The following is a 22137-nucleotide window of genomic DNA, read 5'->3' as shown; positions in this document are numbered from 1 at the left end:
CATCAAGGATGGAAAATACAGTCCCAGCATGTTATGTGTGCTTCATGTACCCAACGCGCTTCCTATACTCCAGATTGAGCTGCATCCGGTCCCATCCTCTTGCAAGGATGTAAATTCCCCATTTGCACTCATGTCCCACAATGAGCCAGGAGACATTGCTGCTTTGTCTAATCTAAAACTTTATTCTGCACCATGTAACCATATAATCAGTGCAGACAGGAACAGTACAGGCAGCTGGTTAGCGGTAGAATAGGAGCACAGCAGATTCGGTGATTTCCTTGCTGCAACTGGATCCACTCCCGGCTCCATACCCGTCCCAGTCGTAGGAAGGAAAATCTCCACACTGTTTGGGGCTAGCTTCTGGGAAGTATCCCCCTCCTCCAATGCAATGCTGCAAACACAAGGATGAGTTATTACTAATGCCATGATACATTGGTAAAATGTATGATGCAGCGATGGATGTGCAGCCACTTATAGGCAGTCACCTTGGACGTCTGAGCCTTGAAACATGACTATAGATATCTACCAAACCAGAGCCGCCCGTCTCTAGACCCAAATATTTCGGCATTTTTGCTCTTCATAGTAGTGTCCTGGTAAAAGCTTTTCTAGCACTACAGAACACATTCATTAATGTATTTGCGCTTTTTTTTTAACTAGTCTTTGGTGTTTTTGTAACCTGTTTTTCATTTGCATCTCATTCTTTTTTTTTTTTTTTTTAATTTTGCAACTTTTTTAAGACTATTTTATGTGTTTACCAGATATGTTATGTTCATCATTGCGGTAAGGATTTGGGGGATCCAAATGTTTTCAACCGATTCATCAATTTCAACTTTCGAAACTGTCACAATTATTTTTTTTTCTCCAAAATGTTCTCCAGTTTCTCACCGGATAGATTTTATGGACGTATGAAAATTATGCGCACTTTAAATGTCATTTTAGCCTAACGTGCGACTTTTTGCATTGAGTAAGTTGCAACGAAGTTTTAAAGACTTAAATAAAGAGCATTTTTTTTATTTTGCGAACAATTCATGAATCACGTGCACCAAGGAAGAAGAAAAAAAAGAAATAAAGACTGAAAAATGATGATAATGAAGCCCTTTCGTCTTCATCCTCACTGGAAGATTTCAGGCTCTTTTTTAGAAGGAGACGGCAATACAAACCATACACCTTCAGGAAGTACAGAGAAATGATTGACATTCTACTGACATTACAAGGGCGGAATACATACATGTTCTGGGTTACACCCGGTCACCTTCATTCCTGGACATAAAGCCACCGCTGCCTTTTCATTGTTAAATACTCGAAACTGGATAAAACCTGGGACAAATTCAGCTGTTAGAAAGGAGAGATGGTAAATGGAAGAACTCTGATGAGCATATCTCAGATCCCTGCACATGAAAGGTATGGAAGCGCAAAACATACGAGTACAAGTTGTGCCATCAAGGGAAAGTCAGGACCCCTAAGGGTCACGGCACCCAGAGCAACATAAATCAGCTTCATTATCAAACTACATGTTTTTCGCCTTTACAGAAGTTGAAACTCTTCAATTTTCCTATTATTCCTTGGCCTGGACAACTTTACATATTACTGCACTCCCTGCTGGTTCAGTGTCTTCACAGAAGCTGATATCTTATGCTTGACCCTGGTATTGTCGAAGCTTCTTGGGAAAGAGGGAGATACCCCCTACTGACACTCTTACCATCCCTTACCTTTTTTCCCCCAGCGCGACCACCCGAACCCCTTCTCCCAATTAAGACAGAGACAAGAGTTTCTTTGGAATTATGTAGGCCACAGCAGCCTGTTTATTAAACAAAAACAACGGTTAACAATTAATGTAAAAGCATACATTTCAAAACTAGGGGAAGTCCTTGGAGCCCAAAAGAATCTCGTGATTTTAACCATACCGCGAACATAACTCAAACCATATTTTACTCCCAGCCGTTGTAAGCCTGGCTCGGGAGCACCAAAAAACCCGCAAGAGGGTTCACTGTTCGCGGTAAAAACATGAGATCCGACCACCCCTGCCGGAACTCCCCACCACCAATCACCAGATCCAAAACATAATAAACTTCAGAACAGAGGAGCCATATACCTATGGACCCCCCAAACCAATTTCCACCAACTCCAAGGACTCCCCCCAACCGCCACAACGAGAGGCCTTTGAAAACCTTAAAGGCCCGAGACCCCACCCGACCGAAAAGCTATGGCCTTCTCAATGCCCTCCTGTAACCCGAGAGCCCAAAAATCCATTCCTACAGCATTCAAATGCACGCCGTCCGCCAACCAATACTCCCCATTTCCAGATTCCAATTCAAAATGTCTGACCGCCGCACCCCCATTCCTAACCACAAAGGCAGACACCGCCCTGTTCACCTTTATGCGGGCCTTATCAATATTTTGCAAAGACCGCATGTGCTTCCACCGTTTCCGCGGCACGATTTCGGACCAGACGACAGTCAATCCCGGGTACAAAACCCACAAACGTAAACAGTCCTGTTTGATGTCTCTAACCAACTCCCGAAAAGGTCGGACCCCAAGATCGTTACCCCCCACGTGCAAAACCAAAACGTCGGGAGCTCTGTCCAGTCTCACACTGTTCTGGATTTCCCGCAACACGCGATTCCAGGCCATACCCCGAAAACCGAGCCACCGGATGACTGCGACGCTTCGATCAAATCCGAGTTGCCTGCCCTCCGTCCGAACGTCAGCTCGCAGAGCTCCCCAGTGCACGTACGAGTGTCCAAGAATCCACACCAATAAACCTTGGTGACCTGGAAAACAAACACAAACTTAACAACTGTCCCCTACTGCAGCAAAACGCTCCATAAAGCCTATAAAACCCCATCGACCACCCCCTGTGGCCGCACATAACTTCTAAAGCGGTTGGAGCGCCACCTACCGATCCTACGAATGGCGGAATCCTCCAATCCCCCAATTGCCGCTTCAGTTGCGGCACCTATCCGGAAGGAGTGAGGGGCGAAACAAGCCCCATCCAACCCCACCGAGGAAATCGCCTTTTTGAAAACCGCCGTAAACTGGTATCGAGACAAGCAGGAACCATCCTGGTGACATAACAATGCCCCATCCCGCTTAGGCTGCAGGCCCCAAAAGTTGCTAAGGCAAGAGACTGGACACATAACGGACCCCGCAACTGAGCCCACCACAATTCTGCTGCCCCGCCCCTCCTGATCCGACTTTGACCTTCGCAACCATAACTCCACCTGGCCCCCAGCCAACAATACGTCCCTGGCCAATAAACCCCCCGGCCCTTTTTTGTTTGGTGCCACCAACTCTCCTACTCTAAAGGCCCCAAAAAAGGCCAATGAAAAGGCCAGCCGAAATAAACAAAGCTCAAAAAACGAAGAACACAGTGATGACAATGCTTCGCCCAATTTTTCCAAAACGTTAAAAGACACCGGCCTCCTAGAATCTGTTCCTCTGGGCCGCCGCCTAAAACCTCTTACGGCCCTCTGCACCAAAAAGGACTTGGTGATATCGTCCTGACCCCGCAATTTGCAACCAAAGGCCAGGGCCGCCATGACTCTTGACACTTTTGCGGGAGACCAACCCGCTGATGCCCCCCGACTCAACCATGACAACAGGATCCCGATCTGATCCAGGTAGCTCCACCCACCAGATTCCGCTGCTAGCAAAAACTCCCACTCCCGCCAAGTTGCCTGATAAGCCTCCCAGGTTCTGGGAGCCAACGACGCCTTAATCAATGCCTGAGCGTCCCGGACACCGCTAGCCAAAGTTCTGGAGGGCACTCCAAACCGACCATCTCCGCCTCCGGGGCCAATGACCGAAAACGATCGAACTGCAAACGAGAAAGAGAGTCAGCGATGGAGTTATGAACTCCCGGCACATGCGACGCTGTGACATGCGCGTTCAAATTCAAACACAACAGCACCAAACGCCGTAACACGCAAACCACCGGCGGCGAAGATGCAGACAAACTATTAATCGCGCAAACCACCCCCATGTTATCGCAACGAAAACGAACACGCCTGTTCCGAAAATTATCTTGCCACAAGTGCACCGCTACCAAAATAGGGAAAATCTCCAGGAGAGCAATGTTACGAACTAAACCAGTAGAAATCCAACTCGCAGGCCACTTTGCCGCGCACCATTGCCCTTGGAAATATGCTCCAAAACCCGAACCTCCGGCTGCGTCAGTGAATAATTCCAACGACTCGTTGTCAATCACGCCCGCCATAAACAACGACCTACCATTATATTACTTCAGGAACTCACTCCACACTGCCAAATCCTCCTTGTGCTCAGCTAATAACCGCACAAAATGGTGAGGAGCCTTAACTCCCGCCGTAGCGCTAGCCAACCTCCTAGAAAAAACTCGCCCCATTGGCATGACTCGACAAGCGAAATTAAGCTTACCGAGCAGAGATTGCAGGTCTCGCAAAGGCACCTTACGCAGGCGACCAGTTCGCACAACGTCTTCCCGTAGGCCCGTCAATTTGTCCTCAGGCAAACGAAACTCCCACCGCACGGTATCGATGACTATGCCTAAGAAACACAAGCACGTACTCGGGCCTTCCGTCTTACCCGGTGCCAGCGGGACCCCGAACCGCGAAGCCACCCATTCAATCGCATTCAAAATCCTTGCACAGCAATCGGACCCCGCCGGGCCGATGCACAAAAAATCGTCTAGGTAGTGTAGGACCGCATCGCAACCAGACACGTCCCGTACCACCCATTCCAAAAAGGAACTAAACGCCTCGAACAGAGCACAAGACAGCGAACAACCCATGGACAAACATCTGTCAACAAAAAATTTTTTCTCCCAAAAACATCCAAGAAGTCTAACGCTAGACGGATGAACCGGCAACAATCGAAAAGCGGCTTCTATGTCCGTCTTTGCCAACAGGGCACCTTTTCCGCATCTCTGCACCCAAGCTACCGCTTCATCAAACGATGCGTAAACCACCGAGCACAAATCAGGATCAATGCCGTCGTTCACCGACCTATCCTTAGGATACGACAGGTGCTGGATAAGGCGAAATTTTCCCGCTTCCTTCTTAGGGACCACCCCCAGAGGGGAAACAACTAAGTCCTCAAACGGAGCATGGTCAAAAGGGCCAGCCATGCGGCCCAAAGCCACCTCCTTACGTAACTTCTCTGAAACCACCTCAGAGTGTAACAAGGCTGAATGCAGATTTTTCCTAACAACGGGAACCACAAAAGGAGGTGCTGGAATAACAAAACCTTCCGTAAAACCGGACAGTAACAGTGCCGCCTTTTCCTTATCCGGGTACCTACTTAGATAAGGGACCATCCTTTCCACCATCACCGGAGTCTCCCCCATGGGAATTACCTGGACCTGCTTTTGCCTTGCCCTTCTTAAAGCATTTTGCGGCTCCGTGGGAGGAACCACTGCAGTGGGAGCACAAATGTTTAAATCTACAATTGCTTCCAAATTTGCACTGTCCCTCATTAAATTGCCAGCAGACACCCAACTTCTGTCCTCCTGCCTGACCGGCGTTGCCTGAGGAGCTCCCTGCACCGGACTGAGATCCATGGCCGGACCCACCGGCCCCCCCTTGAAAGGGATGGCCGAACTTGTACTGCGCCATCACGCGCAACCAGAGACCAATATCCTTCTGGTCCCACCTAATAGCCGGCCGCACAGCTTTTCTCTGCCTAAACTGCTCATCGTATCTCAGCCACGCCTGACCGCCATACACCCTATGAGCCTCACTGATGGAATCCATGTAGCAAAACAGCCCCGAGCAATTCTCCGGAGCCTTCTCGCCAATAACACTGGCCAAAATGGCAAAAGCTTGAAGCCAATTAGCAAAAGTCTGGGGAATCAAACGCCAACGCCGCTTTTCTTCCTCCTCCTTTTTTAAATCCTCCTTCTTCCCCTTGTCAATGTTAAATTTCTCCAAGGGGAGCAGTGAAAAAATTTCCACGTACTCATCCTTACTAATCTTTTCCCTGACCTCTTTCTTAAGATGCGCCCCCAACGGGCCCTCAAAACACACGTATACCTCGCCGTGCGCCCTATCATCTAAGTGGACCCTACACTCCTTCTCCTTCTCAGTCTGCACAGAAACCGAAACTGGCTCCGCAACCTCGGCCTGCGCTGCTGCCGCACTAACCGGACTCCGTGTTACACCAGACCAAGCACCCAAAAAACCCTGCGGAGCCACATCACGATCCAATCTAGCTAGCAGGTTCTGCACATTAACCAAAAGCTCCCGCACCCCTGCCGCTTCACCGCCGCCTGCTACCCCTGCCGCAGCTACGCCGCTAAGCGCTCCCTGACCACCACTAAACGCAGGCGCACTAGCATCATAAGAACAAGCACGAGACACAGACGCATACTCACCGGGCTGCAAGGGATCTGTGGTCCCTTCAGCCGGAGTGCTGGTATCCGGACGTCCACGAACGGCCCAATCCGCCACCGACCCGTCCAACGATGTGCCTTGGAGGTGTCCGTCAGACCCGCTGCTCCCGGACGCAGCTGGCCCGTGGGACACTGGATTCGGACTCCCCGCGATGGGGGGAGACGCCGCCTGGACCGGCGAGGGCACATCTTGCTGACCGGCGCCAGCCGCAGTCCAGGCCGCCGTAAGAGGCTGTCCGCTCCAAGGCCCTGGAGCAGGGGGACCCCCCGCCACTGTAGTAGGGGCCGACCCAGCGCCGTCCTGCCTCGGGCAGCCCGCCCCGCTTCCATCCACCGCTCCTCTGGGCCCCGCTCTCACCGCCGAGGCAGACCGCGCGGCGGAACCGGCACCGCCGCGGCCTCCCGCTGCTCTAGGCCCCAAGCGCTGCCCGGCGCATCTTGGCTCCGCCCCCACCGCACCATGAGGTGAGGGCCTAGCAACCGCCGCTGCGCCCCCCCTGGCAGTCGGATTCCTCCCAGGCCGGGGCCTACTCGCCGCTGCTCTTACCGGCGCCCGGCCTGGAGGGTCCCGGGAGGGGCTCCTACGCCTGCGGGGGCGCTAGGCCCAGGATCCGGCGATAGGCGCTCGGGGGGCCGTGTCCGCCGAGCCCGCCGATCAAGATGGGGGACCGCCGGCGGGGATCCGCTGCCGCCGGCGCCGCCGTCCAGCAGGTGGGCCACCTGCGCCTCCAGCCATCCGGGAGGCCGAGAGGTTGCAGCCGCCCTCAGGCTCTGCAGCACAGCGTCCACACCTGACATGCTGCTGCTTTCAGTGCTGGTGAGCGGGAACTGACCGGCCCCCGCCCCCTGACACTTCCCTAACCCTCTCTTCAACTATCTCCCCCGCCCCCTATACTGTTAACCCTTTCAGCCCCACCCCCTCCTCTCCAACCCATTGTCATGCTGGCCTTCGCATAGCCGTGGGGGGGAGGGGGCGGCTCGCTCCGGCCTGTCCTTGAGTTTTGGAATATATTGCATATATCAGATATTATATTGTCACGCTGTAAGCAGCGTTAAAGGGGCAGGAGGGCGTACTGGGACCCGCACCTGTCCCTACCACTTTAATGGGGCCCTGGCTTTCCCTTATCTTGGGGGTACCTATGATGGTTAGGAGGCCCGAGCCGCCAGCGTCTCCCTGTCTCCTGTGCAGGCCCTATAAGTGGCCCCCTCTTCCCCCCCAGGGAGGAGGACTGAACCAGTGTATAAACACAACAATAAACAGGGGATACAGACAAGGTAACTAAAAGTCTCAAACTCACCAAATGCTCACACAACCACAGAGGATACACATAGAAGGGAAGAGAAGGAGAAAACTAGAAAGGAAAACAGGTTTAACAAGCAACCAAAACAGCAGACACCAATCTCTGTAATAAACCTCCAAGCTCCAAATATCACTCTCCTTCAACCTCCAAGCCAGGCAGCAGAACTGATCACTGACACTAGCTGTAGTCAAGGCTGGGTCTATATAGAGGAGGAGATTACAAAAATCCACTTCAGCTGAGAGACCCAGCTCACAGCAACTTAGCAAATAAGGTTCAAGGGACTCTGTCACCTGAATTTGGAGGGAACAATTTTCAGCCATAGAGCCGCGGTTTTCGTGTGTTTGATTCACCCTTTCCTTACCCGCTGGCTGCATGCTGGCTGCAATATTGGATTGAAGTTCATTCTCTGTCCTCCATAGTACACACATGCGCAAGGCAAGATTTTTTTTAGACTCTAACTTCCTGTCCTTTCAGGAAACAGCACACATTATCAGCAATGAACAGAGTCTGACCCTATCCTCGCTAATGAGCGAGTGCAAAGGCTGTGACATCATCTATTGTTATATACTGTATCTATAGAAAATTTGGCAGCACTACCAAAAGAAACGGGGCGCAATAAGGCCTGTTAAGGTAATGTCCAAACCTCCAAAATAGAAAATCAGAAAAAAAAAGATTTTTTTTTCTGATTTTATATATATATATATATATATATATATATATATAATTGTTATATGAAAAACAAAACATTGCGAAAAATGTAAAACAAAATACACGTGTAACACAAAAACCAGATGTAAACAATAGGTCATTTTCTGATCATAGCTTCCCTATAATTCGAGAACAAGAAAAGTTAAAGAAAGTATTACTTTATGTAAATGATCTTTGTCTTACCTCTTCCGGATGGTGAGTAGTAGTTAGCTGCGGTGACGGCACTTCCAAAGTCATATACAACAGGAACATTGGGGCCGTTATTAGTGAGGCAGCTTCCAGCATTGTACTTCACTGGGTATTTCTGATCAGAAATATTAAATATGGGCAGCATTGTAACCAGGTATGAGTACGGGATACAGCAAAGGTCATTACCTCACCCACCTAGTCTGTGATAAACTCTGTACCCCCTTTATACAATCATACTTGACTCCTGTCACCAAAACCTGTCCTATGTTGCATCAGTAACTAGGATAGTGTCCACATTACCTTGTACAACTGGAAGAGGTTTCCACCTTCTCCAGGAAGGAAGCCAGTCTCAGTGTGGTATCTCAGAAGAGCTGAATCTCTCCATCGGGACAATGGCGTGTCATTGGGGATGTGCCAAATACCCAGGTCCTCTGCATTTATGTCATGATATCCGGCATTCTTATTGAGGAAACATACAATTTATTTACTATTATTGGGTCTGAATTTTCTAAGCTGACACACAATAAGGTTGGAATCTGAAAGATCATCCCATTCCCACTAAACCGCATTTAGGGGCATGTAGGTTTTTCAAATATAAATACATTGACCCCTTTATATCTTCTATCTGTTGCTGCATTTCTGAGAAATCGTTGCTATAATTCATATGCAATTGAGGTGATAAATGTACTGAAAGTGAAAGAGCGCTTCCCAAGCCTCTACCTCCTTAGGTTGCATTTGACACATCATTTTCATATGAATGACAATATTAATTACTTCCAGATGTAGCAACAGATAGAAGATTTAAAGGTGTTGACGGATTTACATTTCAAATATCTGCAGCCATCACTGGATCATCTTGGCAGCTCTTGGAATGATCCTCTACATGTGAGATAGTTCAAGCTGGGAATCCATATTTTAATATGGGGCCAAATATTGCATCTAACACGTTCAGGACAAACTAATTTGGAATCAGACCCAGTTTCCCAAAATACAGAACGATGCACAACTCTAGTCTATAATTTACATTTTATACCTTATAGTCATCACTGGTGGCTCCGCCAGGAGAACCGAAAGTAGCATAGTTTGCCCAGTTGCCATCTCCTTGAGGACTTTCTGGTCGATTACCTGCAAAAAGATGAAGGGGTGAAGAGACACACATAATATTGTTTAAGCCGAGTGTCTGCAAGCGAACACCACAATCTACTGGTCAAAGACGAAAGAGAAAGTGGAACCAATGAAATGCAATAGTAGGAACCGAAGAGCGAAGGGTATGTTCCCGCATGGAGGAGGTTGGAGAAGACAACGGGTCAGATGACAGTTGTGGTGCTGTTAATAATAATAAGAGGCCTGGGAATGAAAAGAAGAAGAGGAGTTGAAGGCTGGACCTGAGCAGGACCTGAGCAGGATGGGTTCGCGGTGCAGTGGAGTTGGCTTACGTCGCCACTACCAGTGAGCAGCTTCAAGTGAAGGACTGAGTACCCAGCTCTGGGAGAAGGATCGGGATCAGGGTCACTAGAGACCAGGGCTGAGAAATCCGAATTGAGTTAGCCGAGGAAACGATCAGGCCGTAGAAAGTGACATTAGTGTGGGCCGTTACTTCCAGCGTAGACGTACAGTACACAGTGTGGGCCGGGGTCGGGGCCGTGCTACAGGGAATGAAGTCAGCCTGTGTGACCAGAGTACTGTGTCCCAAGAAACTCATCAATCTGGGATTTGCGGCCTAGTGGGAAATACCGGTGACTTCTGTGAGGGCCAGTGTCACGTTTCGAGCCGCTTAAAGAAAAAACAATGGTGACCAGCCATTGGTGAGAGTGACGCCTATTAAGCTGAGGCATTAGGACTAGGCATTACTGCATTACTGATAAACAGTCATATAATTGCAAGATATAGAGGACAGTGTTACATACAGTGGGTATGGATAGTATTCAGACCCCTTTACATTTTTCACTCTTTCATTGCAGCCATTTGGTAAATTCAAAAAAGTTCATTTTTTTCTCATTAATGTACACTCTGCACCCCATCTAGACTGAAAAAAAACAGAAATGTAGAAATTTTTGCAAATTTAATAAAAAATAAAAACTGAAATATCACATTGTCATAAGTATTCAGACCCTTTGCTAAGACACATGATGTCCATTTCCTTCTGATCCTCCTTCAGATGGTTCTACTCCTTCATTGGAGTCCAGCTGTGGTTAATTAAACTGATAGGACTTGATTTATAAGACGCCCACCTGTCTATATAAGACCTCACAGCTTACAGTGCATGTCAGACCAAATGAGAATCATGAGGTCAAAGGAACTGGTCAAGGAGCTCAGAGACAGAATTGTAGCAAGGCACAGATCTGGCCTAGGTTACAACAGAATTTCTGCAATACTCAAGGGTCTTAAGACCACAGTGGCCTCCATAATCCATAAATGGAAGAAGTTTGAGACCACCAGAAGTCTTCCCAGACCTGGCCATCCAGCCAAACTGAGCAATCGTGGGAGAAGAGCCTTGGTGAGAGAAGTAAAGAAGAACCCCAAGATCACTGTGACTGAGCTCCAGAGATGCAGTAGGGAGATGGGAGAAAGTCCCACAAAGTGAAAAATCACTGCAGCCCTCCACCAGTCGGACCTTTATGGCAGAGTGTGCGACACAAGCCTCTCCTCAGTGCAAGACATATGAAAGCCTGCATAGAGTTTGCTAAAAACACATGAAGGACTCCCAGACTATGAGAAATAAGATTCTCTGGTCTGATGAGACGAAGATAGACCTTTTTTGCGATAATTCTAAGCGATATGTGTGGGGAAAACCAGGCACAGCTCATCATCTGCCCAATACAATCCCAACAGTGAAACGTGGTGGCAGCATCATGCTATGGGGGTGTTTTTCAGCTGCAGGAACCAGGACGACTGGTTGCTATTGAAGGAAACATGAATGCGGCTAAGTACAGAGATATCCTGGATGAAAACCTCTTCCAGAGTGCTCTGAACCTCAGACTTGGCCAAAGGTTCACCTTCCAACAAGACAATGACCCTAAGCACACAGCTAAAATAACAAAGGAGCGGCTTCAGAACAACTCTGTGACCATTCTTGACTGGCCCAGCCAGAGCCCTGACCTAAACCCAGTTGAGCATTTCTGGAGAGACCTGAAAATGGCTGTCCACCAACGTCCACCATCCAACCTGACTGAACTAGAGAGGCTCTGCAAGGAAGAATGGCCGAGGATCCCCAAATCCAAGTGTGAAAAACTTGTTGCATCATTCCCAAGAAGACTCATGGCTGTACTAGCTCAAAAGGTGCTTCTACGCCATACTGAGCACAGGGTCTGAATACTTATGACCATGTGATATTTCAGTTTTTCTTTTTTAAATAAATATGCAATAATTTCTACATTTCTTTTTTTTTTTCAGTCAGGATGGGGTGCAGAGTGTATATTAATGTGAAAAAAATGAACTTTTTTTTGAATTTGCCAAATGGCTGCAATGAAACAAAGAGTGAAAAATTTAAAGGGGTTTGAATACTTTCTGTACCCACTGTATAGAACGTTGTATAGATATCTTGCTTAGTTGCTTCGCCGTATCATTGTACTGCCATTGTTCACTGTTACCTACCTATATATAAATAGATATTTGTGTTAGCCAAATAAATCGTTGTTTGTTAAGTGCCACTGTCTTCCCATTGTCTGTTCTTGTTGCTTCCGCGTACCTGTTAACGTACCTTGTTGGCTGGACCAGCGATCTCCCACCGTACACCTTCCATACACGTCATTCTCATGGACACTAGCCACCAAAGTCCAGCCGCCACCTCTGGTGGTCATGTCACAGAAGGCTTGGTAGGTTTCACCAACAGTAGTCATCAGGGTATATATCCCATCTGCCAGAGCAAAAGCATCTTAGATTTTTTTTAATTAGTAATGCTGGATTTCGACGTGCTCTCAGTCACACATACAGTATGTATCTGGATGGTCTCAGACCAGGATGTGTGGGTAATGATCATGGGGACATCCAATAATTACATAATAGTCGTACAGTCGGACTACGCTCAGACTGAAATGGCTGATACCAGCAAACATTAGATTATATTCACACATTGAGATAGCATAGACTGGACATAAAAGCCATTTAAATAGCCCTGTGATATCTGGTGCAGGTAATTCTAGCAGGCACCTTGCACTGGTTAGGAAGTGATACCTGAGAACCTGTAACACTAGATGTGCCCATGATACAGCCATTGTAATCACATCCACAGAGTCACCTGTTGCATTTGGTTCAAAGAGCTTGATCTCCTTGCAGCTCCTGTAGCCGTGTATATAAGGTACCATGATGGGGTCGGGCACGGGGGGTTCAGTGTCATCATTCCAGCACGCCAGCAGGTTCAGAATGTTCTCTTTCTTCTTAGAAATTGAACAGTTTTCTAATCACATACAGAAGAGGCACATATTTCAGCTGGTAATGCACGTTCAAAGCATTCTGTAGCCTTTCTTTATTCAGACTAAATCCATATTGCACCACTCAATCCTCCACTGCATCCGGTACCGGTGTAGGTGAGACCGGATCTCTTATTAGGCCAGGTCCTACACAGGTGTACTATAATTCCCACCAACTATCTGCCAGTTATAATGCTCATACAGTTGTGCTCAAAAGTTTACATACCCCTGCAGAATATTTGCTTTCTTGGCCTTTTTTCAGAGAATATGAATGATAACCCCAAACCTTTTTCACCACTCATGGTTAGTGATTGGGTGAAGCCATTTATTGTCAAACTACTGTGTTTTCTCTTTTTTAAATCATAATGACAATCCAAAACATCCATATGACCCTGATGAAAAATTCACATACCCTGGTGATTTTGGCCTGATAACATTCACAGAAGTTGACACAAATGGGTTTGAATAGCTACTAAAGGTAACAGCCTCACCTGTGACCTGTTTGCTTGTAATCAGTGTGTATGTATAAAAGCTGAGCGAGTTTCTGGGATCCAGACAGACTCTTGCATCTTTCATCCAGCCACTGACGTTTCTGGATTGTGAGTCATGGGGAAAGCGAAAAGAATTGTCAATGGATCTATCAGAAAAGGTAGTTGAACTGTATAAAACAGGAAAGGGATACAAAAAGATATCCGAGGAATTGATAATGCCAGTCAGCAGCATTAAAACTGTGATTAACAAATGGAAAATCAGGGGCTCTGTAAAGACCAACAAAAATGTCATCCATAACTGCCAGGAAAAGTGTTCGGGATGCAAAGAAAAACCCACAAATAACATCAGCTGAAATACAGGACTCCCTGAATACTAGCGGTGTAGCTGTTTCAAGATGCACAATAAGGAGGCGCGTGAAGAAAAATGGGCTCCATGGTTGAGTCACCAGAAGAAAGCCATTACTGCACAAATGCCACAAAGTATCTCGCCTACAATACGCAAAACAGCACAGAGACAAGTCTCAAAACTTCTGGAAACAAGGTAATTTGTAGTTATGAGACCAAAATTGAACTTTTTGGCTACAACCATAAACGTTACATTTGGAGAGAGGTCAACAAGGCCTATGATGAAAGGAACACCATTCCTATTGTAAAGAACAGTGGTGGATCGCTGATGTTTTGGGATATATGAGCTGCAAAGGCACAGGAAACTTGGTCGAAGTTGAAGGAAAAATAAATGCAACATGTTATCAGCAAATACTGGGGGCAAATTTGCACTCATCAGCCCTGAAGCTGCGCATGGGACGTACTTGGACATTCCAACATGACAACGATCCAAAACACAAGACCAAGTCGACCTGTCATTGGCTACAGCAGAGCAAAGTGAAGGTTCTGGAGTGGCCATCTCAGTCTCCTGACCTCAATATCATTGAGCCACTCTGAGAAGAGCTCAAGCACGCAGTTGATGCTAGACAGCCCAGGAATTTACAAGAACTGGAGGCTTTTTTCCAAGAAGAGTGGGCAGCTTTACCATCTGAGAAAATAAAGAACCTCATCCACAACTACCACAAAAGACTTCAAGCTGTCATTGATGTTACATAGGGCAATACACGGTATTAAGTAATGGGGTATGTAAACTTTTGATCAGGGTCATTTGGATGTTTTGGGTTGTCATTATGATTTAAAAAGAGAAAACACAATAGTTTGACAATAAATGGCTTCACCCAACCACTAACCATGAGTGGAGAAAAAGTTTTGGTGTTATCATTCATATTCTCTGGAAAAAGTCCAAGAAAGCAAAAAATCTGCCGGGGTATGTAAACTTTTGAGCACAACTGTATCTTCTGTCTAAAGAGCTTAGGGTCCAGGGCTGCACTCCTATCACTATGCCCCTGGTTTCATTGTACTCATGACCTTAAAAAATGGCAAATCCTTTGCCCACATTAAATAGTTTTTCACAAAAAAGCAAGTTCTCTCCTATCCATAAGATATGGGATATCGTGCTGATCTATGGAGACTTGACAGCTGGGACTCTCAAGGTTTCAAGGATCCCAACATCGTAGCCCTGGAGCCCTGAGAACAGAGCTCTGGAGCCGGGTCTTGAATTAAACAAATGTGTGCATGCTTGGCCTCGAATCTATTCATTGTCTAAGGGACTGTTGAGTGCAGCGCTTGGCTTCTACAGTAGTCACATAGAAAATGAATGGAGTGGAGGGTGAACATGCACACATCTGTTTCATTCAAGATGGAGCCCCGATGTCCAGATCCATGGAGGTCCCAGCGGTCGAATCTCCAGCAATGAGCGAGTTGTCCCCTATTCCATTTTTTGGGGAAATAACCGTTTAAACATGAAAATGCTCTCAGGGTGTTCTAATAAACTACAGTGCTATGTAAGAGGCAGTGGCCCTGATTCATCAAGGCCAGTAATTTTCTCGCCGGTCTTGATGAAAGGGCGTGTTGGAGTCAGACACTCCTGTTTCATTAAGAGACGCATGTTTCTTACAAGTGACCTGTACCCCAGTGCGCCACACTGGAATTCTTACTCTAGTTACTGACCGGAGTAAGATTTCTAGTGTAGAAAACGCTATATTAGAATTAGATGAACTGTGGTGTCATCCCCCAGTTGCACCCCCGTCATGCCCCAACTATTACCATTTTGGAAGAGCTGGGTGAGACTCGTGTGAAAACAATGAGTCCTGAATTCATTAAAAACTCACTTAAAGTAAACCTGGGTTCACAGTAAAATGGAAATTGAAATCCTATACTTATTTCGCCATTGCAAAAAAACAACATCTCAGTAATTATGGACACTCTCCAAATTAGGTGAATGAGGTCAGCTTTCGGACGGGTGCACCCAAGCCAGACAGGAGTCATCTGAACTGAGCCCCATCTTGTGTAAACCTGTAGATGTATAACACATTTTGTGGACAATATTAAATTGTGACATTTCTAACCTAAAATGTATTCGTTCCTCTGGAATTGTACCTACATTATGTGATCACTGCCTCTCTCTTTACTTTTAGACAGCCATTTTTTCTTCAGTTCCCCTTAGAGTATATTAAATATGTTAGAAATACATTTTTGACATGTTTTAGTTTTGGTTACTGATTCAGCCATTTCAAAGGTCTTGATATTACATTGGTTAAGGCCACCAAATTCAGCCAGACAATATTGGTAGGATCGTCCGATAGTCAAATGTTATAGGGCCTCCTGACTCTCACCCGATAGGCGATTTCATACTTATGTGTTGCCTGGATATAAGTCAATATATAACAAAAACTCAGCAGTCAACGTAACGTAAGACAGGTGATTTAATGGTGTCCACAAAATAACAGAAACGTTTCGGTCCTACATCCGGACCTTCATCAGTCACACACTTGCCTGTATGTGGGCAATATAGCCCCAAATTAAGCGCTATACCTAAAAATATCAGGACATGTAAGTGCCGTGCCTGTGTGGGACGCGGAATCCAGTCCATGCGGTCCACGTCTACTTTTTCATATTCGTCATGGAGAGAAGACAAGTCGCTGTCAGATAATTTTGGCAGCGGCTTTCTCATATAGAGCGCTCCTGTGTCTGTGGAGTCATTTTTCTATTGTGTCGAAAGTAGAAAAAAATATTTCCAACTCTGAGGACCATGCTCTGTGATATTGACTCTAAACTATAAACATTACCATAGGCATATCAAATCACTTAAAGGGAACTTGTCAGAAGGAATTTGTACCTAAAACTACAGGTATGGCTGTAAAGACTGTCTCACGCTTAGTTAATCGATATCTTTGGTGTAGAAATACGTCCAGCCATTGCTAATAAATCCGGCATTGAAGTTATATGCAAATTAGATGCAAAAGCACTTTAAAGCACCTGAGACTAATTTACATATAACTTTAATGCCGAATTTCTCAGCAATGCCTGGGCAGATTTCTACACCAAAGGTATCGATTAACTCAGCCTGAGAGTCTTTACAGTCACACCTTTACTTTTAGGTAGACATTTTTCGTGACGGGTTTCCTTTAATCTTCATTTTCCTACCACCTCTGCTGGAGTTTGCTGCAAGCATCCACAACTTTTCCAGTAAAACTATATTTTCTCACATTGCTTTTAGAACTTCCTCCCGACTCAGAGTGTGCCCTCAAGGAGACAAAGAGTTTCCATAAGCTTATGTCCCTATAAGTGTCAGCAGCAGACCCCTCAAAAAGTTCTGTCCACAGTAATCCCGTAACTACCCCAGCAGTACTGTGCACCGTGACCAGCTGTTAATCATGTAAAGATGCGTGGCTGAACTGGAGAAAGTGGTGAATTTGGTGCCACTCCATTTCAGAGAACCAGTCAGTTATAATCTGTATTCTCCATCCAAACAGGTCCCCTTAGGGGGACTGCTAGTTATTATATGACCAATACAAATTCTATAAAAAAAAAAAAAAACATTCTGTTACCCTTCAATGACATCTGTGTCCCTCTTTATGGTCAATAAATATAAGGTATACTAGACAAGGAATCATAGCCCTCACTCGCTGAGATACTACTCACCACATGATGTGCAGGTTACAATATCTTTTTCACCAACCACTAGGGGGAGCAGGAGCAGAACATGCAGGAACATTTTGGTATGAGCTATGAAAACATTTTTTGGGGTGTTACTATATAGCATAATATTCACAGAAAACAATAGTGTAATAATAATAATAATAATATAAATTTATATGTCTATTAATGTTAACCCCTTAAAGGGTTATCCGAGTCTTAAAAAGTCAAGGCATATGAATATGATAGGTGAGGGTCCATCCTCTCTGCTGCCAACCCCATCACTGTTTTTTTGCTATGATGAGTGGCTTGGTGGATACCCCTGCCACCGAGCACCTGGGACACATGTCCGAATCCCTACCACATGATCCCTCAACTGCACCTGATGATCCAAAAATCCTCCCTCTACATGTCTATGACCTACCTTGTGGCGTGGAGTCCTGGTATATGGAGTAGGGGCTAGTGAGCGGTTAGGGTCCACCGATCTGTCAGCAGCCGGGAGGTAAGACTGGCAGCGTCCTACACTGTCCCCATTTACTACCGTCACCACACAAGGCGACTCCTCCGCTCGGCTGTCAGTCAATGTTTAATTGAATGGTCTTAATTCCGTGTGTGTCTCGTCTAATGACCTGCAGGGTAGGAAAAGTGTCACCTTCTGCTTGGTGCCCTCCATCTCGCTCTCATGAAACAGGAGTGCCAAGTCAGGGAAGATGGTGATTCAGGTTCATGTCTCACCTGGAAATACCTCATTGGAGCATATCTGCCCAGGAATTAGTCTTATAGGATCAGTATGCTGCTGTAGGACGCTCTGCTCCATGTACTATGTATCACCTGTATCCTTTACTTCCTCACATCACAAGTAATTAGTTTGATACCTACCACAAAATGAGCATGTGCTGAAATACTCGGTGCTGCCAGGGGCTGGGGGAACCTGCTTCATATACTCTCTCGGTATATCCTCCAACTTACGCTCATTCCTCTCCTCACCTTCTTATGCTTCCTGTCTTTACTAAAACGAGCGACCAGGTCACTGACTCCTCCAAAATCACTATATTCTTCTCCTGCTGCTGGGAACAGCTATGATATTATTACTATATGACAATGCTGCAGGTGATAATATCAGGTGATTGGGTTGTGACATGTATTTATATTCAGCCCTCTGTAGTCTGATATCCCTAAACAAAATCCTGGGAGACCAAATAAAAGTCACATAAATAGTAAATTGAGTCTCCCTGTGTGTAATGTATTCTTAGTGTAACTAAATCTGTTCTGTGAAGGCCTCAGAGGTTTGAGAACATTAGGGATCAAACAGAATCATAAAAACCAATTAACACATGAGACAGGTTAGGGATAAAGTTGTGGAGAAGAGTAAAGCAGGGTCAGGTTATGAAAAAATAGCCCAAGCGATGAAATCTCACTGTTCATTGTTCAATCCATCGCCAAAAAAATGGAAGGAGTATGGCACAACTGCAAACCTACAAAGACATGGCCGTCCACCTAAACCGACATCACAAAAAAGGAGAGCGCTAATTAAAGAAGCCGTCGAGAGGCCCATGGTCACCTGGAGGATCTGTAGAGATCCACAGCTCAGGAAAGGGAAACTATCCACAGGACAACTATTAGTCGTGTAGTCCACAAATGCAGCTTTTATGGAAGAGTAGCAAGAAGGAAGCCATTTTTTTTAAAGCAAACCATAAGAAGTCCAGTTTGCAAAAAGTAAAGTAGGAGACACAGCTAGAATGTGGAAGAAGGTGCTCTGGTCAGATGAGATCAAACTAGAATTGTTGGGGCTAAATGCAAAACTCTATGTGCAGCAGAAAACTAACACTGCACATCACCATGAAAACACCATCCCAACAGTCAATCATGGTGGTGGAATTGCGGGGAAGATAGATGAAGCTAAATACAGGTAAATTCTGGAGGAAAAACTGCTAGAGGTTGCAAAAGACTTCAGAGTGAGGAGCAGAATCACCTTCCAGCAGGGAAACAACCCTAAATATACTGACAGCTAGAATGGATGGCTTAGATCAAATCCTATTCGTGTGTGAATGGCCCAGTTGCAGTCCAGACCTAAATCCTATTTAGAAACTATGGTAAGACTTGGATATTGCTGTTCACAGACTTCTCCATCCAACCTCACTGAGCTAGAGTGAGTGTACAAAGAAGAATGGGCAAAAGTTTTAGCTTCTAGATGTACAAAGCTGGTGGAGACATACCCCAAAAGAATTACAGCAGTAATTGCTGGGAAAAAGTGGTCACACAACGTATAAACCACTGACAACATGTCTCCCAAGTTCCAAGCAATACATTTTGTATTTAGTTTCTGAAAATGAGAAATGGTCAAAATAACAAAAATAAAACAGTGCTTGCAGACCTCAAATAATGCAAAAAAACAAGTTCAGAATCATTTATAGAAACCAATACTAATGTTTTAACTCAGGAAGAGTTCAGAAATCAATATTTTGTGGAATAATCATGATTTTTATTCACAGCTTTCCTGCGTCTTGGCATGCTTTCCACCAGTCTTTCACACTGCTTCTGGGTGACTTTATGCCACTCCTGGTACAAAAATGTAAGCAGTTCTTCTTTGTTTGATGGCTTGTGACTATCCATCATCCTCTTGATTATATTCCAGAGGTTTTCAATGGGGTTCAGGTCTGGAGATTGGGCTGGCCATGACAGGGATTTGATGTGGTGCTCCTTCATCCACACCTTGATTGACCTAGCTGTGTGGCATGGCGCATTGTCCTGCTGGAAAAAAACAATCCTCAGAGTTGGGGAACATTGAGCAGAAGGAATCAACTGCTTTTCCAGGATAACCTTGTTTGCGGCTTGATTCATACGTCCTTCGCAAAGATTAACCTGCCCAATTCCATCCTTGCTGAAGCATCCCCAGATCATCACCGATCCTCCACCAAATTTCACAGTGGGTGTAAGACACTGGCTTGTACGCCTCTCCAGGTCTCCGTCTAACCATTAGACAACCAGGTGTTGATCTGGGGATGCCCAATTCCAGCCTTACTTCGGAGACATGTTATAGAATGAAAAAGAACAATTTACATTTTTCTTAAAAATATACCTATAAAGAGAAAAAATCAGACAAGCTCAAAATTTTGCAATGGTCTCTTACTTTTTGCCAGAACTGTATATAGGTACCTATTTTTTTTTTCTTGTTCCAGGAGCGTGATATGATGTATTTCTGTAATACCTGCAATCAGCCCCTGTGTGTGAAGTGCAGAGATGAGACCCATAAAGCTAAAATGTTCTCCTGCCATGAGATTGTGCCTCTAAGTAAACGAGCAAAGGATATTCACAAGAAATGTGGTAAGTAACATAGTAACATAGTAACATAGTTAGTAAGGCCGAAAAAAGACATTTGTCCATCCAGTTCAGCCTATATTCCATCATAATAAATACCCAGATCTACGTCCTTCTACAGAACCTAATAATTGTATGATACAATATTGTTCTGCTCCAGGAAGACATCCAGGCCTCTCTTGAACCCCTCGACTGAGTTCGCCATCACCACCTCCTCAGGCAAGCAATTCCAGATTCTCACTGCCCTAACAGTAAAGAATCCTCTTCTATGTTGGTGGAAAAACCTTCTCTCCTCCAGACGCAAAGAATGCCCCCTTGTGCCCGTCACCTTCCTTGGTATAAACAGATCCTCAGCGAGATATTTGTATTGTCCCCTTATATACTTATACATGGTTATTAGATCGCCCCTCAGTCGTCTTTTTTCTAGACTAAATAATCCTAATTTCGCTAATCTATCTGGGTATTGTAGTTCTCCCATCCCCTTTATTAATTTTGTTGCCCTCCTTTGTACTCTCTCTAGTTCCATTATATCCTTCCTGAGCACCGGTGCCCAAAACTGGACACAGTACTCCATGTGCGGTCTAACTAGGGATTTGTACAGAGGCAGTATAATGCTCTCATCATGTGTATCCAGACCTCTTTTAATGCACCCCATGATCCTGTTTGCCTTGGCAGCTGCTGCCTGGCACTGGCTGCTCCAGGTAAGTTTATCATTAACTAGGATCCCCAAGTCCTTCTCCCTGTCAGATTTACCCAGTGGTTTCCCGTTCAGTGTGTAATGGTGATATTGATTCCCTCTTCCCATGTGTATAACCTTACATTTATCATTGTTAAACCTCATCTGCCACCTTTCAGCCCAAGTTTCCAACTTATCCAGATCCATCTGTAGCAGAATACTATCTTCTCTTGTATTAACTGCTTTACATAGTTTTGTATCATCTGCAAATATCGATATTTTACTGTGTAAACCTTCTACCAGATCATTAATGAATATGTTGAAGAGAACAGGTCCCAATACTGACCCCTGCGGTACCCCACTGGTCACAGCGACCCAGTTAGAGACTATACCATTTATAACCACCCTCTGCTTTCTATCACTAAGCCAGTTACTAACCCATTTACACACATTTTCCCCCAGACCAAGCATTCTCATTTTGTGTACCAACCTCTTGTGCGGCACGGTATCAAACGCTTTGGAAAAATCGAGATATACCACGTCCAATGACTCACCGTGGTCCAGTCTATAGCTTACCTCTTCATAAAAACTGATCAGATTGGTTTGACAGGAGCGATTTCTCATATGTCATACCTTAAATCATGGCTCATGGAAG

General features: G+C 45.6%; 2 protein-coding genes across 6 annotated transcripts in view; one reads left to right on the top strand and one right to left on the bottom strand.

Annotated features, from left to right (window-relative positions):
- Positions 1–22137, top strand: part of RNF207 (ring finger protein 207) — a 67621-nt gene that overhangs the window by 16741 nt on the left and 28743 nt on the right. Inside the window, exon 3 of the mRNA XM_069741560.1 lies at positions 20668–20812. Within this exon, the coding sequence (XP_069597661.1) occupies positions 20668–20812 (145 nt within the window). The remainder of the gene's footprint in view (positions 1–20667; positions 20813–22137) is intronic.
- Positions 160–18570, bottom strand: LOC138651180 (intelectin-1-like). Of its 5 annotated transcripts, XM_069741209.1 has the most exons (10): positions 18368–18563; positions 17913–18117; positions 17495–17578; positions 12803–12961; positions 12254–12421; positions 9599–9690; positions 8866–9024; positions 8560–8680; positions 1229–1332; positions 160–391 (listed from the first exon to the last, which is right to left on the bottom strand). In XM_069741209.1, exons 3-10 carry the CDS (start codon positions 17565–17567, stop codon positions 239–241), a joined length of 1029 nt encoding a protein of 342 aa, XP_069597310.1. In that variant the 5' UTR covers positions 17568–17578; positions 17913–18117; positions 18368–18563; the 3' UTR covers positions 160–238. The 5 variants fall into 5 exon arrangements, with proteins under 5 accessions (XP_069597310.1, XP_069597311.1, XP_069597306.1 ...); XM_069741210.1 differs by lacking the exon at positions 17913–18117 and having other exon boundaries at positions 18476–18570; XM_069741205.1 differs by lacking the exon at positions 17913–18117.

The sequence above is a fragment of the Ranitomeya imitator genome, chromosome 10 (genome assembly GCF_032444005.1).
Source record: "Ranitomeya imitator isolate aRanImi1 chromosome 10, aRanImi1.pri, whole genome shotgun sequence".
Lineage (NCBI taxonomy): Eukaryota > Metazoa > Chordata > Amphibia > Anura > Dendrobatidae > Ranitomeya > Ranitomeya imitator.
This window is presented reverse-complemented; position numbering and strand designations above follow the sequence as displayed.